This window comes from Aspergillus pseudoviridinutans (assembly GCF_018340605.1).
Source record: "Aspergillus pseudoviridinutans IFM 55266 DNA, scaffold_1, whole genome shotgun sequence".
Classification (NCBI taxonomy): domain Eukaryota; kingdom Fungi; phylum Ascomycota; class Eurotiomycetes; order Eurotiales; family Aspergillaceae; genus Aspergillus; species Aspergillus pseudoviridinutans.
Window position 1 is genome coordinate 2,938,981 of NW_025091281.1, and position 17,280 is coordinate 2,956,260.

Below are 17,280 nucleotides of genomic sequence, written 5' to 3' on the forward strand. Positions count from 1 at the left end.
AGAGAGTATATGTCAATAAACCTGCATAGGCACTTCTAGAGCAGAAACGAAAAGGGGAAGACGTGAAGAAAAAGAAAAAGAAAAGGAATCGTGCATTGGAACGACAAGGAGCCTACATATCGGCTGTTCCCGTGCCTCCGTTGGTCATTTCCCGAGCTCCTAGACTGGATGTCAGAAACCGGACCCATGATAGTCAGCTTCAACTACTACTAGCAGCTATCTGGTTATCTGCAGATCCGATCTTTTAACACGCCTCGTCCGCGACATTCCTGCCCTTCCACGGCTCGTCCCTCTCGCCCCTCTCGTCGATTTCATGCTGGCACCTCCTTCCGAGACTAGACTGGAACGAGTGGAGAACAAAGGGGCAAAGAGGAGCTTTGGACTGGTCTCAGACTCTTCACACCCATTGAGTCTGGTGGGCGACAAAAATCCTTGAACAGTCGCTGTTTGGCAAATCGACGCGCGAGAGGGAAAAGGAAAAGAAAAAGGAAAAGAAAAAGGAAAGAGAAATCGAAGTCACATTCTATCTACAGGATCTTCGCTTCGCAATGACTCTAGAAGCGGAGACTCTACGGTATTGATCAGCGCCTTCTTGGCCCAGGCTCTGTGATTCTTTGTATCCACTTTCCCACGTTCTCCAGTCCTCCACGAGCCGCCGACATCTGGAAGAGAGGAAAAAAGGCACTACGTGATCGCTCCCTCTCTTCGTTGAGCATCCGCATTTTCAGTTCAGGTGGTTTCTTCCAAGATCCGCTCTGCATAGGCTTGCTTCTTTCCCTCTGCGGCTTGGCCGTCATCCTTCCTTTCGCGCGAGATGAGCAGCCTCGCCGATCCTCCGTCTCGAAATACTTTTACTGCCGGTTCTGCAGATGCGCCAGGCAAGACACGAAAGCTCCCCGTCCTTCCCTCCTCTATTCCATCCTCTGCTCAGTCGACAGGTGACTCCATGGAGGTCACTCCACCTGCCTCTACGACGACAGGTCCCGCGCCGCCCGCCCACAGCAGTCCGGACAGCGATCGGGCGGGCGCAAACATCGCGAATTCCAATGGTTCGGTCGAAACTGGAAACATGAACAATACTTCAATGTCAAATCAAGCTATCGGGGCTGCAGCCGCAGCCCAGCAGCCAAAAGTCGTTCAGACCGCTTTCATTCATAAACTGTATAAGTATGTTTGCTCAGATTCCGTTCGCTCTCATGGATGTCTCAAACCCTTCCTTGTCTTATACTTATCATCTGCACCGTTTGACATAAATCATGTTAGCCCTTGCTGATGCCACTTAAACAGTATGCTAGAGGATCCTAGTATTCAACATCTGATATCGTGGTCGAGCACCAACGACAGCTTTGTCATGTCGCCAACATCCGAGTTCTCGAAAGTCCTCGCGTCAGTTCCTCCACTTGAAAGCGCTTCGCATATTGTAGCCTGATTGCTGATATTTGCCTCTTTAGTCAATACTTCAAGCACACTAATATTTCGTCTTTCGTTCGACAGCTCAATATGTACGGTTTTCATAAAGGTATGTGATTTTCCGGGGGTGAAGTGAATGTGTTCGTACTTTTGCTGACCCTTTGCGTCTTCTTATAGTGAGCGATGTCTTTCACACCGGCTCTCCAGACTCTGCATTATGGGAGTTCAAACACGGGAATGGGAATTTTAAACGGGGCGACCTCGTAGGGTTGCGCGAGATCAAGCGCCGAGCATCACGACATGCTTTGATTCATCGCGACTCATTTCCCGGCCACAAGACCGCTGTTTCTCAACCTGGCACGCCGGCCGAGCCCGTCCCAGATGCGACCGAAGCGCGATTACTGAATTTGGAACATTCGCTCTATGACATGCATACCCGTTTAAGTCGCGCTGAAGAGGCGCATTCAGCTCTCAACTCAAGATGTCAAGCCATGGCCGAGAGTTTGGCCAGATGCTATCATGTTCGTTGCCCCTTTTTGGGTTTCATGGAGGCGCCTGCTGTGTCTGACACTGGAGCACTGACGGGATTTTAGTGGTCGTATTCGATTTCTCAATTCCTACAAGGAACGATTCCTGATCGGGACAGTCCTCTGTACCGGGATGGTGAGCATCACTACCGAAGAACGACATTACCATGAGCACATTCGCTAACTCATCACAGTGTCCAGCATGCAGAAAGAGATAGAGAAACATCTCGACGTCGTGCGAGCCCTCGAAAATCCTCCGGATCCATATTTATCTGTCAGACCACCATTTTTTGCCAATGTGTCGGTTGATCCCGGGCCGCCTCTTTCCCCACGCCAGATGCCCCAAGATGATAGCCGTCGACCATCGATGATGGATACGTCTAGGCATAACATAATCCGACCGCCCGTGCCCCCGCATCTTGCTGTCTCTCCTCGTCGGTATGGCTCAATTGGTGGGGGAAACTCGTCCCCAAACTATAATCGGCCGCAGGTTCCCTCTGTAATCCCACCTCAACAGCCGATGCCTCATCCTCTGTCTTCGGTATCTTCTCCGCCGGGACCCAATCTTGCTCGTCGACACACTTCAGCAGACATCCGTCAGCATGGCTGGCCGCCACCGAACGTTTCCCAGTTTCCCGCTGCTAATGCACAGGGCGCTCCAGTCACACCATGGCCACCCTCGCCGCATCGTACACCGACTTCTAGTGAACAGCAGGTTCGGGATGTCCTGGCTCAGTATGAGATGGGAGTACCCCGGCGATTTCAAAGCAGTTCGCGACATGCTACGCCGCCTTTGAATCCGGACCAGCCGTCGTCCACTCTAACCGTGGACAACGCATGGACATATGGTGGATCGAAGTATGCTAGGCATGAATCCTCTCTTCCTGCCACAAGACGGTCCAGCATGGCCAGCAACGTCCACTCGCTCCTCAACCCCGCTGATACAGTGGAACGTCCTGAAGAGGATCAGCATAACAACCTCGAAGATCGGAAACGAAAGCGGTTAGAATAAAGAAAATCCGTGAGACTGATATACGCGCTCAATTGTAATGTCTAGCCGAACCGCCAATGTAACGCGCAAGTCATATGTTGAGCATGAGAACTTTAGCATCTGGCTCTCCGTCTTGCAGCCACAGCGATACACACAAACCTCTTGAAGAAGCACCATCTGCATATTTGAGCAATCTATCACTGCCACATATCCTGCTCATATTGGAATCTCACCCCCGTTCATTGATCTTTTCCTTTCATCCCATATAACTTGTACAATCTCTCCAGGAAAAGTGCGGGTTTTCCAGGACAGTTGGAGGCCACGCTTTGTTTATTTTGTCTTCTACGCCTAATTTAGAGGGCGCAGCCCTCCTTTCGCAGCATACCTGCTGGAAGTTGTTGTATGTCCGGTTCTGTTGACATCATGCCTGACCATGCAGATCGATGATGACTGCCTTCTTGCCACAGTATGGTGTCTGCAATTATTGGGAACTTGGAATAGGCAGGTTCGGTTCCCGCATATCATACTTACTATATACCCTGGGGCTGGATGGGGCAGACCGTGTCTATTTTTGATCACAAGCTAGATCTACAATAAGAGTCTACAATCTAATGCAATTATGTCCGTGTGCATGAACTCGGGGACACATTATTGTCTGCAGCCTTGCCCATCTCTTGGATGTTGGTCGGGAACTGGCGAGACCTAAGTCGAGAGTATGGCGAACTATGAAAATTAGGTCGATCACGGCATCGAGAACATCCACAAAAAAGATTTGCTGTATTCATGTGGATTGCTGTCCATCAAACTCAATATTTCATCGGAAAACTGGGTATCATGTTGTACAACTGAAAGATTGGGGGAGGTTCCTGTCGGCCAACATCATCGCTTCTTCCTCTTTTTCGACCGATCGGCGAGTATCTCATCCAAAAAACTTGTGGCTTTCTTCCGGCCTCTCGGCCCTGGCGCTGATCGCGATAACGGGCCCTCTTGTTTCGCTGGAGTGTCTTCGCTATCACCATCCTTGATCTCACCAGCACCACTTGGGGCAACGCCACCGTCCTCTGCGATATCAGTTGTAGCTTTTCTTTTCCGTGCCAAATCCACCGCTTTCTTCCGAAGGTCGCCTTTCCTTCCCACCATCACCGTTCGTCCTTCCTCATCGTCATCGTCATCATCCGCATCGCCCGTCCCAGCCGCCGAGGAAGCCGCCGCATTCCCAGCGGGTACTCCATTTTGGTCCACCGGCTTGCCCGATTTTACCCCAGCGGAAGCAGCCATAACCTTCTTGTAGTTTTTTCCCAGGAGTTGTTTCCGGAGCTTATCGTTGGAATCCAGTTCGGTCCGGTTCCAGCTCCCGTCAGCGGCTTTTTCGGGGAGGGGCGCGCCGACTMCTAGTCTGTTTCGGAACCGTCAGTATGCGTGGAAATCGACATTGGCATCAAACAGGGTAATTTAAGAACATACGTCTCCGGGACAGCAGTGAAGATTTCATCTTCCTCTCGCTGCAGCTCTTCTTCTGTTTTGACATGGGCCTTTTCTTCGTCTGTCGGCGGAGGGAGCCAGGAGGCTACTAGACGCTGGCTGCGCGCTAGAGCAACATGGGCTTTATTGAGGATGATGTCCGTTTCGCTTTTCGATATTGACATGCTTGTTCATGTATGTTATATATAACGATTGGTTGAGCTGATTGTAGAAGATCACCACCGATGGATTGGAACTTTTTTGCGATAGCAGGGCGGAATATGCGGGCAGAAAGTTCACCGCCTGCTTTGGTAAGGACGGGAGTATCTGATATGGCTGGCTAAGATAAATGGCGAGTTTGAGCCTCTCGGTTGATGATAGTGTCATTTGCTGTTCGTAGTGACGAATGGACTGCTGACAGATGGTTAGTAAAGTGATTGCTATAACCTGTGGTACTGGCGGCAGCAGGTTGGTTTTCGAATCTCAATTGCGTCAGTTCATATAATGAATCTATGCACATCTCTAGATACTCTAGTCTAAATCAGGGTCAAAATACTATGTACAACGCTGAGGGAACGTAGACTATATACCCTTCGTTACATCGTTCATTTTTCGCAAGACGTTAATCCAAACGCGGAGAAGCTCAGATTGACGCTTTAGTTTTCTCATGTTGTTTCTTTTCTTTTAGCTTCTTCTCCGTCTTCATAAACTCGCGAATACCAACTGGTATACTGGCAAAGAGATCGTCCGCCTCGTAAGAAACTGGCCAGTTAGTTTCCCTACCTCCGCCGTCGTCATCCATGCTATGACTCGCACTTTCAACCTCTGCCCTGGGCGTCTGTCGCATATCCGTCGTGGCCTTCTGGGTAGAGCCCTTCGCCTTGGCTCTTGCCACACGGCTGGCCCATTCCTCCATTTCATCGCGGTAATCATCCCACACGCAATGGACACAACCACTCATGCAGCAATTGTCCGGTTCCTCGGGCCGGGGCGGAATGGCCACCCCGTTGATCATCTTCCACTGAGACTCAGGTGGCATAGTTCCAGGGTTATAACGCGAAACACGGCCTGGCCCAGCAAGCCGCGATCCAAACACGATGGACATCTTCTCTTCTGGTGATTGTGGTTTGACGGTTGTTGCCGGGGTTGGTTTCTCGGCGGCTTGCGACGCTGGGCGCGAAGTTGGCGCATGAGATTTGTAGGGTGATTGGGATGAGAGAATATCGTAGTAGTAGCCCGATAATGGATGTGCCTGCGAGCGCGTTGAATCTTCTAAGCTTGCCAGGGTATCGTCGTGGGTGGTCCCGCTGTGGGAAGACGGAGCGTAGGCATATTCTCTTGTCACTGATAAAGTTGGCCAGGAAGGTAAAGAAAGCTTGTTTGTAACCCGGACGTGCCCAAAGCACGGTGAGCGGGTTCTACATCGAAGAATCGACTGCCTGATACGCATGGAGAAGCACACCATTCTTGATTCTCAGAATTAAATGTGAAGAACTTCCGAAGGTCACGGACACGACCAACTTATGTCATTAGGCAAACAATGCAAACAGCCCACAGCATCTCCGAATTCCGCGGCAGTGTCTGTTTTACTATATATGCTTATCGCGGAACACATGCTGCGCGATGTTGAAACCAGATTCCTGCCATTAAGGCTCGAGGCAGCAGTCGCTCCTATTAAATGACTGGCAGACTTATTGAAATAAGTCATTTACTCCATCGGATGCCTAATCACGAATTGTGCGATCGGCGCTAGTCACTCTGTTCAACCACTACTACCGATTCCGACGCGTCGCAAATGAGCTCACAACCCCTCAGGGGTGACGCTCGAACGCGCCCTTCGAGGATTCCGACATTTCAAGCGCCAACAAAGGCGAGTCTTGCAAGATCACATCCCGAAATCTTGGAACGCTCTCATAATAGATCACCGGGGAAGGACCGGAATCAGGATGATCAACAGAAGCAGGCGGAGGCGGGAGTCTTTGGGCTACGGGATAGAAAGGCTTTTCGACCGTCGTTGGCGTCGACTGCAAGCCCTATAGGTGCTGCGCGACAAGCCGGAGATGCGCTCTCGCCGTTTTCAACCCGACGGTCGGGTGGAATTCAAGCATTTGCTGCACCCCCAAGACGAGTGTCGAGAAAAATCACTCCTGCAGACTTCGTCTTCGGGTCTCCAGCAAACTTACCAAATAATACCAGAAATGCGGAACTTATAAACACCCCAGAAGATCAATTAGCATCTGAACTGGGCAGCGCGACAGGAGAAGTTAACGTGAGCACTGAATCTGAGCAGCCGTCTTCGCATGAAGAATTTGAGGAACCGGACCTGCCCCCGACGCCCACTCAACTAGGCTTGGAAAACCCCCCCGAGAGGCCCAGAGGGCTTTTGAGCAGCAGTCCTAGCACGCAGCCTGGGAGATTCCGAACGCGGCGAACTGGTGATCTACTAGAGAAAAGCCCTTCCAAGCTCAGGGGGGTTGATTATGGGTTACAAACAGGTGACCTATCAGGACTGGGCGTCATTGTATCGAAAGAATCTCTTCCAGAACCTGTTGTGAAGAAACAAAAACTCAAAAGAGAGCTGTCTGCCGACTTGAGTAAGCTCAAGGAGGACATCGCGGAATTGGAGAGCTGGTCAGAGAGATTGGGCCAACAACATGAGACCATAGAACCAGATCACAACTTGGACAAACTCATGTAAGTTTTGTTAGGTACTCTGATCGCATCAAAGCAATCGACTGATATCCAAACAAGCTCTATATTGGTAGCCGAAGATCTGGCCAGCAAAAATGCGAAACGCCCTGCGGCCGATCCGTCGATATCGTCCTTATTATCCAGCCTATTACCTTTCTCCGCAAAGTTCGCGCCGTCAATACAGCAGTCGCCTACCCCTACAAATCCGTTTGCCCTCGAAGTATCTGCTCGAGCAAAACCATACTTGACAGTATTTGCACCCTTAAATTTGACGGCGCATTCGAACACCACCTCCGACCCAGAGAACGATACCCTTCTTGAAAGACATCACTTGACACTGTCCGCTCCTGCCCCATTTCCTTCCAACATCTACAATATACCCGTCATTTATGAGGCGAACACCGAATTACAGTGTTTGACCTCAATATCAGTCCCGACGAGTCTTGGAACTTCTGCCGCGAAAATCCCTACATCGCTGAGACGATGGATCGATTCAAGGCTGTTCAACCCGCTCCTGAAAATAGACATATCAGGCCTCTGTCAGGGCATCAATCAGTATTGGGAAGCAATGCTGTCGCGTGCTCTCATATGGTCCGAAATCGAGGAACGGCACTCGAACCTGACTGGCCGGCCTGCGTTGGGGGTTGGCGCTCCTGGAAAGAATAGCATACAGCAGGAGCATGATAAGTCGAACCCGCGCCGACTACTGCCACACCTCAAGCGCAGCACAATGCTCTTCGAATCTAAAGAAACTAGGATGAAATTACTCCTTTCATGCGACCTGAGCATGGACGAATGGTCAAGCGAACCTAAACTGACGCCGGATATCAGCATCGCATCAAGATCAACGAGTAATGGCACATTCTGCAGAAAGATCGAACAAGAGACCAAGAAGCTCTTCCAGGAGGTACTAAGGGACTCCAGACGTCAGCAGGGCGCAATTGAAACTGAGGCCGATGTTATCATTCGAGCTGTCGAGTGCGTCCTAAATGCTTTGTTCGGCGTTGAAGCTGGCGGAAAGCTGTGAAAGCACACGTTTAATGAGAGATTGGGGTGATTTTTGCCGACTCTTCTAATATCGGTATCCTCGCCCTTTCTCCTATAATGGATGATGTAAATGGCATGTAAGGTTGAGTTGAAGACGAAGCAGGCACCGGGATTGGAGTTTTTGGATATTGGCTACTTCTTGCACATGGATGTGTTGATAACTTTTTTATACCCGGCCAGGCATGCGGCACTGTTTCTTATGATTTACGTGCAGAGTACTTGTACTTTTACGGATTTTACAAATGCTGGAACACTACAAAGAAGATACCATGCAAAAATCTGTGCACACTTGTATGAGACTTAGTGTATAAATGCTATGCATGGCTAATCCTCCTCTGTCTTCTCTTGCACGTACATGCATTGAAGGACTGGTCCTAAATGTAGCATGAACATATGGGCGGAACAGCACAGAAGGCTGCCCAAGACCTGCCTGTCCCTGGTATGGCCGCCAAATTTTACCCAGGCGCTCCATGGAATGAAAAGCAGAGCCGGCAGACTCGTCCTGAAAGGTATTTCATTAAGTTGATCGATAATTTCGCAGCGAGGACCGGTCTGTGAACATGAAAGTGGGACATTTGCATTTCGAGAGGTTGGGAGCTTTTTTAAGGACAAAGGTGAAGAGAGAAAAGGGAAGCCACGCCATGCCACAATACACTAATAATCCCCGACTTGAAAATCGACCCGATCATCATTAGCTGAGAATCACATTTATTTCTTAGCAGCAGTCTCCTCCTCAGCCTTGGCCTTGGCACGCTTCTCCCGGATGCCCTTGTAGCGGGCCTCGCTGCGGGCCTCCCGCAGGCGGCGGTAAGCGGCCTCTTCGCCCTTGGGCAGCTCATCGCGCTTGACCTCGGTGACGGCCTCAGCGGCGGAGATGTTCTTGATGGGGAAGGTAGCGCCCAGCTTGGTGGCGTAACCCTCGGTCTTGCCCTCGGCGGCGAAAGCAGCCTTGGCGGCGTTGACCTCGTCGGCGGACGAGTCAAGCTTCTTGAACTGACCACTCTTGCGGGGGAAGAGGATCAGACGAGCCTTGTAGTCCTGGAGACGAGCGACATTGGCAACGAGCGACTCCTTGGAGTAGTTGACACGGCGGTGGTCAACGGCGATACCGACAGTGCGAGCGAGCTTCTTGGGGATACCAGCTTCCTATTAGGGTTGAGAAAAATTTGTTGTGAGCCTTCGTCCAAATCCTATATCCAACTCCAGCCCATGCGGACAGAGTTGGCGTGGTAAACCAGGCGCCGCTAACTGCCCGCTCTGTGCGAAGAAAAGCGAGGATGAATTTACCTTCAGCTCAGCAAGGGTGAAACCACGGCCGACACGGACACGGCGGTTGTACTTGACGGTAGGGCAGCGCACAACGGGACGCAGCTTGTCAACCGGACGAGGAGCAACAGCGGCGGCCTTAGCGAGACGGGCCTCACGACGGCGGTGCTTGCGGCCAGGCTATGATACCCAATGTCAGTCCATGAACACTCATAAGAATTCTCGGTCGCGCCGTTCGGAGTTAGGTATTTGTCCAGTCGTCCGTTTGGAGGGGCAATTCGGAAGGATATGGGTTTTCGAGTTCGTACCTGGTCGAAGTGCACGCGCACACGACGCTGCCAGTCCTTGTGGAAGTCTAATATCAAAATTCCCGTCAGACCATCAATCCAAAAAAAAAAAAGGCCATACAATCCGGATTTCCATATGTCGTAAAAAGAGATCCGTTCAAGAGGGCTCACTCACGGTGCTTCTGGAGTTGGTTGTTGTGCTTGATCGCCTATATCACCATCAAAAAAAATCGAATCAGCATGCCCGCCCTTTCTCATTGTGACCATCGAAATAGATCTCTGAACGATCTATTCGTATATTCGAGACAGCGAGGATAATATAACGCACCATTGTGACGGATGGAGATCAGAGCCGGGAGATTGTCGTCGTCGTCGTGGGTTGTTGCTGGTCGTGTCTCAAGACTCCAAAGAGTCGTTCAATATTGGGTGGAACTTTTTTGGTGTGGCCAACCGCGCAGAGCCGCACCGCCTCGCTTAGCGAGCCCTACCCTGCTTGCCGGATGTGGTAAGGTGCGATGATGCGTAACTTTCAATACCGAAGACTTCACAGAATTCCAGCTCAGTTCGATTATTGTCATGTCTCCGGAATCGATTCCAATCTGTATTTCATTAGTTGGTAAATCCCCTTATTGTTCCATCACGACCTGCAAGCCGTGTAGTTTCTGGCGCTGAGTGCTTCGTGATGCTTGACATTCTTCTGTATTGAAAAGTATTACATGTCAGTTACAGAATTACTAATCCAGGCAGGTCGAAAAGTTATTCTTCCATTCCCATGCCTATCTACATAAGGAGCAGTTGTTCAAGGTCGTCCTCTGCCATGCAAGGCGTTTTGTTAATATTTCATTTGGAAAACTTCACCGGTGTCCGAAAAGCAGTCTGGAGAGGCAGCGGTGGCCGTACAGTAGACCTGAAAATATTGAAAGCAACAAAAGCTTCAGAAGCAGAAACAGACGCCCCCAGAAAACACCAATTCCACATGTCAGTCTTGTGAAGGTCATCAATCGTGAATGTCCCCTAGGCGGGAGCAATGCGTAATTCAAAATCAAAGGCACAGCTGAAGGCAAACAAAAAAAATGAAACGTTCATGAATATCGCAGTGAGTCGAAAGCGATGCCATTGCGAGTTCAGTCGTATGGATTTCCACGAGATCCATCGAGGCAGGGAACATAGTAAAGATTATGCACGTGTATACACAATCATTAAGTAGTCTACGCTTCAATACCAAGACCCACCCCCTCAGCCGCCTTCGATTTCTTCGAAGCCGCACTATCGTCAATGCTGGCTTTGCGTTTTAATCCACTCGGAGGACGGTCGACGCCAGCCTTCCTCACCTGGCCGAACAATTTTGTTTGCAACAACGTGCTCGTCTTCGGGGCAATTACCGCACTTCGAGTCTCCTGCTGGCTGATAACAGGGTCGGGACGAAGCATGCTGGTTGCAGAAGAATCAGCTTGAGAGGCTGGAATGTCTTCTTCCGTCTCGGCTTCTTCAATGTCCGAGGCAGAGATCGTGCTGTCACGATCACGCTGCTCATCCTGAGTGTTCCTAGTTGGAGTGAAGAATAGATGTTCTCGGGGGGTCGTCCGAGACTGCGACGGTGTCATGGGAAGCGAAGACAATGAATGTGAGCCCCGCACGTGGCCATTAGAATGTTGTCTTTGACGCAACCTTTGTGGAGATGATTGAAAATCAGAAGATCCTCTGTTGAGAACTCTGTCTGCAGCAAGAAGGGCAGCAAACGGATGGCTTTCACCGCGACTCATGTGTGGACTGGTGCTGTCATGGAAGTGTGGGACTGGTTTTCTTTGAGGCGTGCGGGATTGAGTCTGAGGGCTCGGCGACATGGAACCACGTTCAACGATCCAAGAGAAATGTTCACGATTTTCTCTGATGCGCTTCTTCAGCAGATCATTCTCCTCCATGAGCAGCTCGGACTTTTCTTTCTCCTGCTCGATGAGTTTCTTCGCGCGACGCAATCTGCGATCGAGAGTGGCATTGACTCTCTCCAGTTCTTGATTACGTTTGAGGGCGGCCTCCAGTTCCACGTTCGAGATAGGTTGCAGTGGTTTCACCTCGGACGGACCATGTCTATTGCGGTACTCGGAACTCTGAAGAATCTCCACCTCGCGCCTCGCTAGCTGGTGTTCAACTTCGGCGCGCTTGATTGCTTCATTACTCGTGAAAGACAGAAGGCTATTCTGAAGTTTGAAATGCAGCGCCGACATACGGGCTTCTTGCGCAACACTGAGGAGCTCTTTGGCGATTACACKCAGCTCGGGTTCGCTGGCAGTGTCGATGTCACCGACAGATGGAAGATTCTCAGAGGCACCATATGCAGCGCACAGAGTCTTTTCAATATCCGGAGGAGATGCTAGGTATGTGGTCGATCGAGATCTTGACCGCCGCAAGGGAGCACCAGGCACTTGTGATGATGGAGGCGGAGTCATATCTGAGGAGGCCAATGAAGGGGGGGAGACGAGCTTGCGCTGATCAGTTTCGGAAACCTGGCTTTGGACTTTTTCATCCAGCTCAGGCGAAGCAGAAAGACTTGGACGTCGATCCGGAGTGGCTGGCCCTGGAAGCTCCAAAGGAGGAGCAAGTGAGGTTTGCGATAACTGGGATTCTTGAGACATGGTGTAGTTGTGGCGCTCTGAGTGAGATATGATATTCCGTGGGGTAGACCCTCGCACTGCGGATGTGTTAACATCACCCGACCAGGTGGGGGTAGATCACTTGTTGTCAACAAACGTGCACATACCGGACTTTGATTTGGCACGTCAACACCCGGCTGGTGCGTCGGGCCAGTTGCAATAGATATTGTACTTGGGATTGAATGACAGTGTATGAATGTCTGAGTAGAGGCGACAGCTGTCGAAGGTGCTGACACGGACGCAATTGTACGCCCACCCTGGTCCCCGGCGATGAGCAGTTGGTCTTATCACTGATAGCGCCGTAGAAGCACGTTCTAAATCAGTATGGATGATAACACCCGTGGGAGAAGTCCGATATGGAATAACTGATAGATCTTTTGTAGAATGATATAGGAGCAAGGGGTCTCAAGGACTGGGAAAGAGGGTAAGCAATATTGTATGTGGATGTTAGACGCAAGGATCGCGGCGTGCGGGCGATTTGATGCCTTAAGGACGGGATGTCGCAAGCGGGAGTTTCGCACATCGGGGGGCTGGGAAAGTCGCTTGCGATGCTTTCGGCCTGGACCAATTATGACCATCCGCCTCCACCCACGTGAGTCCAGCCGCGCGCCAAAACTCCACCCATTCCGAATGCGGCTAGCACGGAGATCATCGAAGTTCGGAAAAGGTAAACAAGAGCTGAACCTCCCTGGGCCATAGCTCGTAACTCAGGCAACGCGATAACTGACGTAGTTCCTATATGTAGTTCTGAGATAGGATTTGATACTATGAGTCTTAGGTCTAACAAATGATGTGGACCTCATCGGACGGCTCGAAGTACGATGAGAGGATTGGTCGAATATCTTCCTCCTTATTCCGAGCCATCTATGCTCCCTTACGAGTACCGACGAAGCTTCAAGGCAACTGCCAGATTTAACACAGTAAACAGACTAGAACTAGACCAGTGGGACAAAATGCGTTCTTATGTGCCATCTTGATAAGATATAAAGCACTAATATGGGGAGTATTATCTATTCGAAAAGCGGCATAGCTTACTAGGTAACTTCCCTTATCTCCGCGACCATAAGACGTCCATATCCTAGAGCCTCAGACTCTAGTATGCCGGTGAGTAGGTGGACTGGCCGTCCCATTGACGGATATACTTTGTTTGTTCCAGTGGACTGCGTTATGGTAACGGATACGACAGCAATCATTCTGTGGTGCTTTGAGTTCTCTAGCAGAATAAAGAAACTATATATTTCTTCACGACTGCTTACCAAAAAGCAAGGCAACAAGGATAAAGCCCGTTGAGTCATACTTAACAGAGATAAATGAGACATTAGATGCAAACACTGTACAGACAACACGGTGTAGAGGCACGCGAAGACTCAAGGAGGTGGTCAGGTTCTGTGCTTGGATGGTACCTGAGGCTAAACCCTTGGGTGAATCTCTTATGGATCTGGATCTGACTCGGGATGCCGAAGTGGGGTCCCCAGTCGATTACTTGATTTGGCGACGAATGGAGAAAGTGGCCTCAGGCACTATTCTCAGGCAGCAAGTAATGGTACAACAAAGTAAAACAAATAAACATCGGTGTTGCCAACAAAGACATATGAACAAGACTGACTGTTAGACAGTGTACAAAACTGACCAAAGCCTATTAGCTTCCACATCTTTGTTAACTTGAATTTGCTCTGACTCTTGTCTTCCAATTCTGGATTACTGAATTTCCCACGTCGAGCATGCGACCTCCATACTGATATCATCAGTGACGCTAACGCATATCAACAATTGCATGCCCCTCAAACTTCTGTCTGCATTGACCACAACAGTAACCGAGTGGTCACAAAATGGATCAGCAACAGAAAACACCGACTAGACCGAGTGCAATCCCTCGGCTGGCTGCCTCCAGACTGCCTTTACCAACATCCAGTGCTTCCAGATCCATCAAACCTTCCCCTTCCCGTGAAAAGTTGCGCGCAGATCCCGGTCTTGATGCTACAAGGCTCAGAAGACCGTCTGAGCAGCCCATTGTCAAGAAGCCCCCTCCAAAGTACCCATTGTCGTACGAGACCCCCGAGAAACCTCGACAAAAGAGAGACATTTCCAACGGTGGACTGAGCGATGGTGGCCGGTCGGAAAACGCGGGAGGCTCCCTGAATGAAGCCCCCATGCTGGGAACAGATGCCGCTGTGGGAGATGCAGAGCGCCGAGGTCGCCCTCGACCTTCATTATCGGAACGGACTATCGAGACATTATCTCGGATTCCTCCATCACCTGGCCCCTCGAGCAGGCAATCTAGTTTCTTCAATGGCAACAGCCCTGTACGGTCCCCGTCTCGGACACCCTCAGCGATGACCTCAAGATCACCCTCGAGGGCATCGACTACGCGGCGACCTAGTGATAATGACTTCCTTTCACAACAATCCTCTGCAATACAACTTCCCTCGAGGTCTCGAATATCTCCCGCTCCAAGCTTGTCTTCAAACGACGCTTCTGCCAGCCAGAGAACCTCGTTAGCTGGTACCGACATCCCCTCGAACTTGAAGAAGCCATCTATAAGAGCAAGTTTATACAACGGGGTTAAGGATACGACAAGCAAATCGCCAAATCCTCGCCCAGCTCTGGGCAAGACGTCCGCAAATGCGACGTATTCAGACATGGGACCTCCGCCTCCTCCACTCCATGTGAAAAAGACAAGAAAATCTCTAGCGAACAATTCCAGCCCTATAAATAATTCGAGAAAGCCATCAACCCAGCTGAATGCGCCAGACCTCTCAATAGAGCAACAGTCGGAAATGGAAATGAGGAAGGCTTCCAAGTCATCCAGCGCATTAAGGGAGAGCATTGCCAAGGCGAAAGCCGCGCGCAAAGCATCTGCAAGGCAGATCAATCCCCAGAACGGCTCCGTTGATGTCTATGATAATCTCAATGTTGAAGATCCCTTCAATCAAAAGCCCAAAGACTCAAACAATGGGTTACTTCGCAAGCGTGTGGAAGCAGGGCGGATCTCTGGCCATTTGAACATTGCGGCCATGTCATTGACAGAGATACCGAAGGAGGTCATGACTATGTATGACTTCGATCCTAACTCGACCACAGATTGGTATGAGAGCGTCGATCTCGTCAAGTTTATCGCTGCAGACAATGAATTTGTTGAGTTATCGGAGGCAGCTTTCCCCGACGTCGGTCCCTTCGATATCGACTCAGACACAGACGAACGTGGCAATCAGTTTGGGGGACTGGAAATTATGGATCTTCATGGCAACCGGCTGCGCAACCTTCCAATGGGTTTCAGAAGATTGCAAAGACTTCACACTTTAAACCTATCCAATAACAAATTGGACGCGAAAAGCATTCGGATCGTCATGGAAATGGAGGCTCTAAAAGATTTGAAGCTGGCAAACAATCTCTTGGAGGGTTCGTTCTCCTCAGACGTGAAGAACCTTACCAGATTGGAGGTCCTAGACTTGCGCGGCAATTCTCTAACCGAACTGCCCAAAAGCCTGGAACATTTGGCTTGCCTTAGGATTCTAGATGTTGGTGATAATCAACTGACCTCTCTCCCTTTCGAGTCTCTTGGCATGCTTCCTCTTAAAGATCTCAGAGCCCCTAGGAACAAGTTGGCCGGGACGCTGATCCCAGCTTTTCTATCGAAGCTTGACTCGTTACAAAGCTTGGATGTAACCGGCAACGCGCTGACAGCGATATCAGAACGCGAAGACCTCGAGATGCCTAACCTTCAAACCTTGTCCATCAGTATGAATCGCATTGAGCATTTGCCGAATATTTGCACTTGGAGCGCACTTTTGACTCTCTCGGCCGAAGACAATAGTCTTTCAGCAATCCCGCAGGGTTTTGTTGAGCTGCAAAACCTTCGCAATGTCGACTTCACAGGAAACAATATATCCAAATTGGATGAAAGAATCGGATTGATGGAGAGCCTTTCTACCCTTCGCTTAGCCAACAATCCACTGCGAGAACGAAAATTCTTGACTATGAGTACGGATGATATTAAGCGAGATCTGCGAAACAGGTGTGAGCCAGAGCCTCAGGATACCGATGATGACGAAGGCTCGGTCGCTACGCAATTCACCCTTGCACCAGAAACACCGGCTCAGATGACATCGTGGCAGGTCAAACCGGGGGGAGTCCTTGATAGATCGTATTCAGAAACGTCAGAGGTGGACGTGAAGCAGTTGGAGCGGATCAACTTCAATGATATACGCTGCCTGTACCTGCAACATAACTCGTTGACCTGCATACCTGTGCCAGCTCTCAGTATGCTAGCACACTGCCTAACAGATCTTGACCTCTCGAATAACCCCCTGGATAGCTCATCCGTTCTCTCTACATCCCTAACACTGCCGAATCTCCAAATCCTCAATTTAAGCGCCGTTAGATTGACGAACCTTGAGCCAATATTAACCCATCTTTCGGCTCCATCTCTGACGAGCCTGGATGTTTCGTACAACCGCCTTTCGGGGTCTCTTCCTGCTGTGCGCCAGGTTTATCCGAAGTTGATGACTTTTCTCGCAGCGGACAATGGATTTCAATCTTTGGAGTTCGATGCTGTGCAGGGCCTCCAGGTGCTGGATGTTGGTAACAACAACATCAGCTCTCTTCCGCCAAAACTTGGCTTGCTGAGGGCCGAGGGTTGCAGCAAGAATTGGGGCACCGGATCCCCTCTGAGAAGGTTCGAAGTGGCAGGTAACAGCTTTCGAGTTCCCCGATGGCAAGTCGTGGCGAAAGGAACTGATGCGATCCTTGACTGGCTGAAGGATCGTATTCGAACCGAAGACCTTGCGGAAGGGGAACCCGATGAGGAGTCTATTGTGCAGGAATAAGTCCAGAGGTGAGGAAATCAAGACTCCGGAGTTGCAAATCATCTAGCGAATCTCCGCACTGAATCTTGATCTTTCGACGGACTGCCCTGATTGTACAGTGTATAGCTTCTTTACCCATCTTGG

At 50.2% G+C, this 17,280-nt stretch overlaps 7 protein-coding genes across 7 annotated transcripts; 3 read left to right on the forward strand and 4 right to left on the reverse strand.

Moving 5' to 3' along the window:
* Positions 1-814: 814 nt before the first annotated feature.
* Asppvi_001038 (uncharacterized protein) lies at positions 815-2,949 on the forward strand (the record flags this gene model as incomplete). The annotated part of the gene is made up of 6 exons (XM_043297342.1): positions 815-1,167; positions 1,288-1,386; positions 1,452-1,519; positions 1,588-1,931; positions 2,004-2,073; positions 2,132-2,949. The coding sequence occupies 6 exons, from the start codon at positions 815-817 to the stop codon at positions 2,947-2,949; spliced, it is 1,752 nt and encodes a 583-aa protein (XP_043153277.1).
* An 858-nt stretch (positions 2,950-3,807) lies between these two features.
* On the reverse strand, positions 3,808-4,574 carry Asppvi_001039 (DUF3245 domain-containing protein; the record flags this gene model as incomplete). Its single annotated transcript, XM_043297343.1, has 2 exons — positions 3,808-4,324; positions 4,393-4,574. The coding sequence occupies 2 exons, from the start codon at positions 4,572-4,574 to the stop codon at positions 3,808-3,810; spliced, it is 699 nt and encodes a 232-aa protein (XP_043153278.1).
* A 458-nt stretch (positions 4,575-5,032) lies between these two features.
* Asppvi_001040 (oxidoreductase-like domain-containing protein) lies at positions 5,033-5,854 on the reverse strand (the record flags this gene model as incomplete). The annotated part of the gene is made up of 1 exon (XM_043297344.1): positions 5,033-5,854. The coding sequence occupies one exon, from the start codon at positions 5,852-5,854 to the stop codon at positions 5,033-5,035; it is 822 nt and encodes a 273-aa protein (XP_043153279.1).
* A 330-nt stretch (positions 5,855-6,184) lies between these two features.
* On the forward strand, positions 6,185-8,107 carry Asppvi_001041 (uncharacterized protein; the record flags this gene model as incomplete). Its single annotated transcript, XM_043297345.1, has 2 exons — positions 6,185-7,083; positions 7,141-8,107. 2 exons carry the CDS (start codon positions 6,185-6,187, stop codon positions 8,105-8,107), a joined length of 1,866 nt encoding a protein of 621 aa, XP_043153280.1.
* A 728-nt stretch (positions 8,108-8,835) lies between these two features.
* On the reverse strand, positions 8,836-10,011 carry Asppvi_001042 (60S ribosomal protein eL13; the record flags this gene model as incomplete). Its single annotated transcript, XM_043297346.1, has 5 exons — positions 8,836-9,273; positions 9,415-9,573; positions 9,702-9,748; positions 9,856-9,889; positions 10,009-10,011. The coding sequence occupies 5 exons, from the start codon at positions 10,009-10,011 to the stop codon at positions 8,836-8,838; spliced, it is 681 nt and encodes a 226-aa protein (XP_043153281.1).
* Positions 10,012-10,888: 877 nt separating this feature from the next.
* Positions 10,889-12,313, reverse strand: Asppvi_001043 (uncharacterized protein; the record flags this gene model as incomplete). The annotated part of the gene is made up of 1 exon (XM_043297347.1): positions 10,889-12,313. One exon carries the CDS (start codon positions 12,311-12,313, stop codon positions 10,889-10,891), a length of 1,425 nt encoding a protein of 474 aa, XP_043153282.1.
* A 1,847-nt stretch (positions 12,314-14,160) lies between these two features.
* On the forward strand, positions 14,161-17,157 carry Asppvi_001044 (uncharacterized protein; the record flags this gene model as incomplete). The annotated part of the gene is made up of 1 exon (XM_043297348.1): positions 14,161-17,157. The coding sequence occupies one exon, from the start codon at positions 14,161-14,163 to the stop codon at positions 17,155-17,157; it is 2,997 nt and encodes a 998-aa protein (XP_043153283.1).
* Between the last annotated feature and the right edge of the window lie 123 nt (positions 17,158-17,280).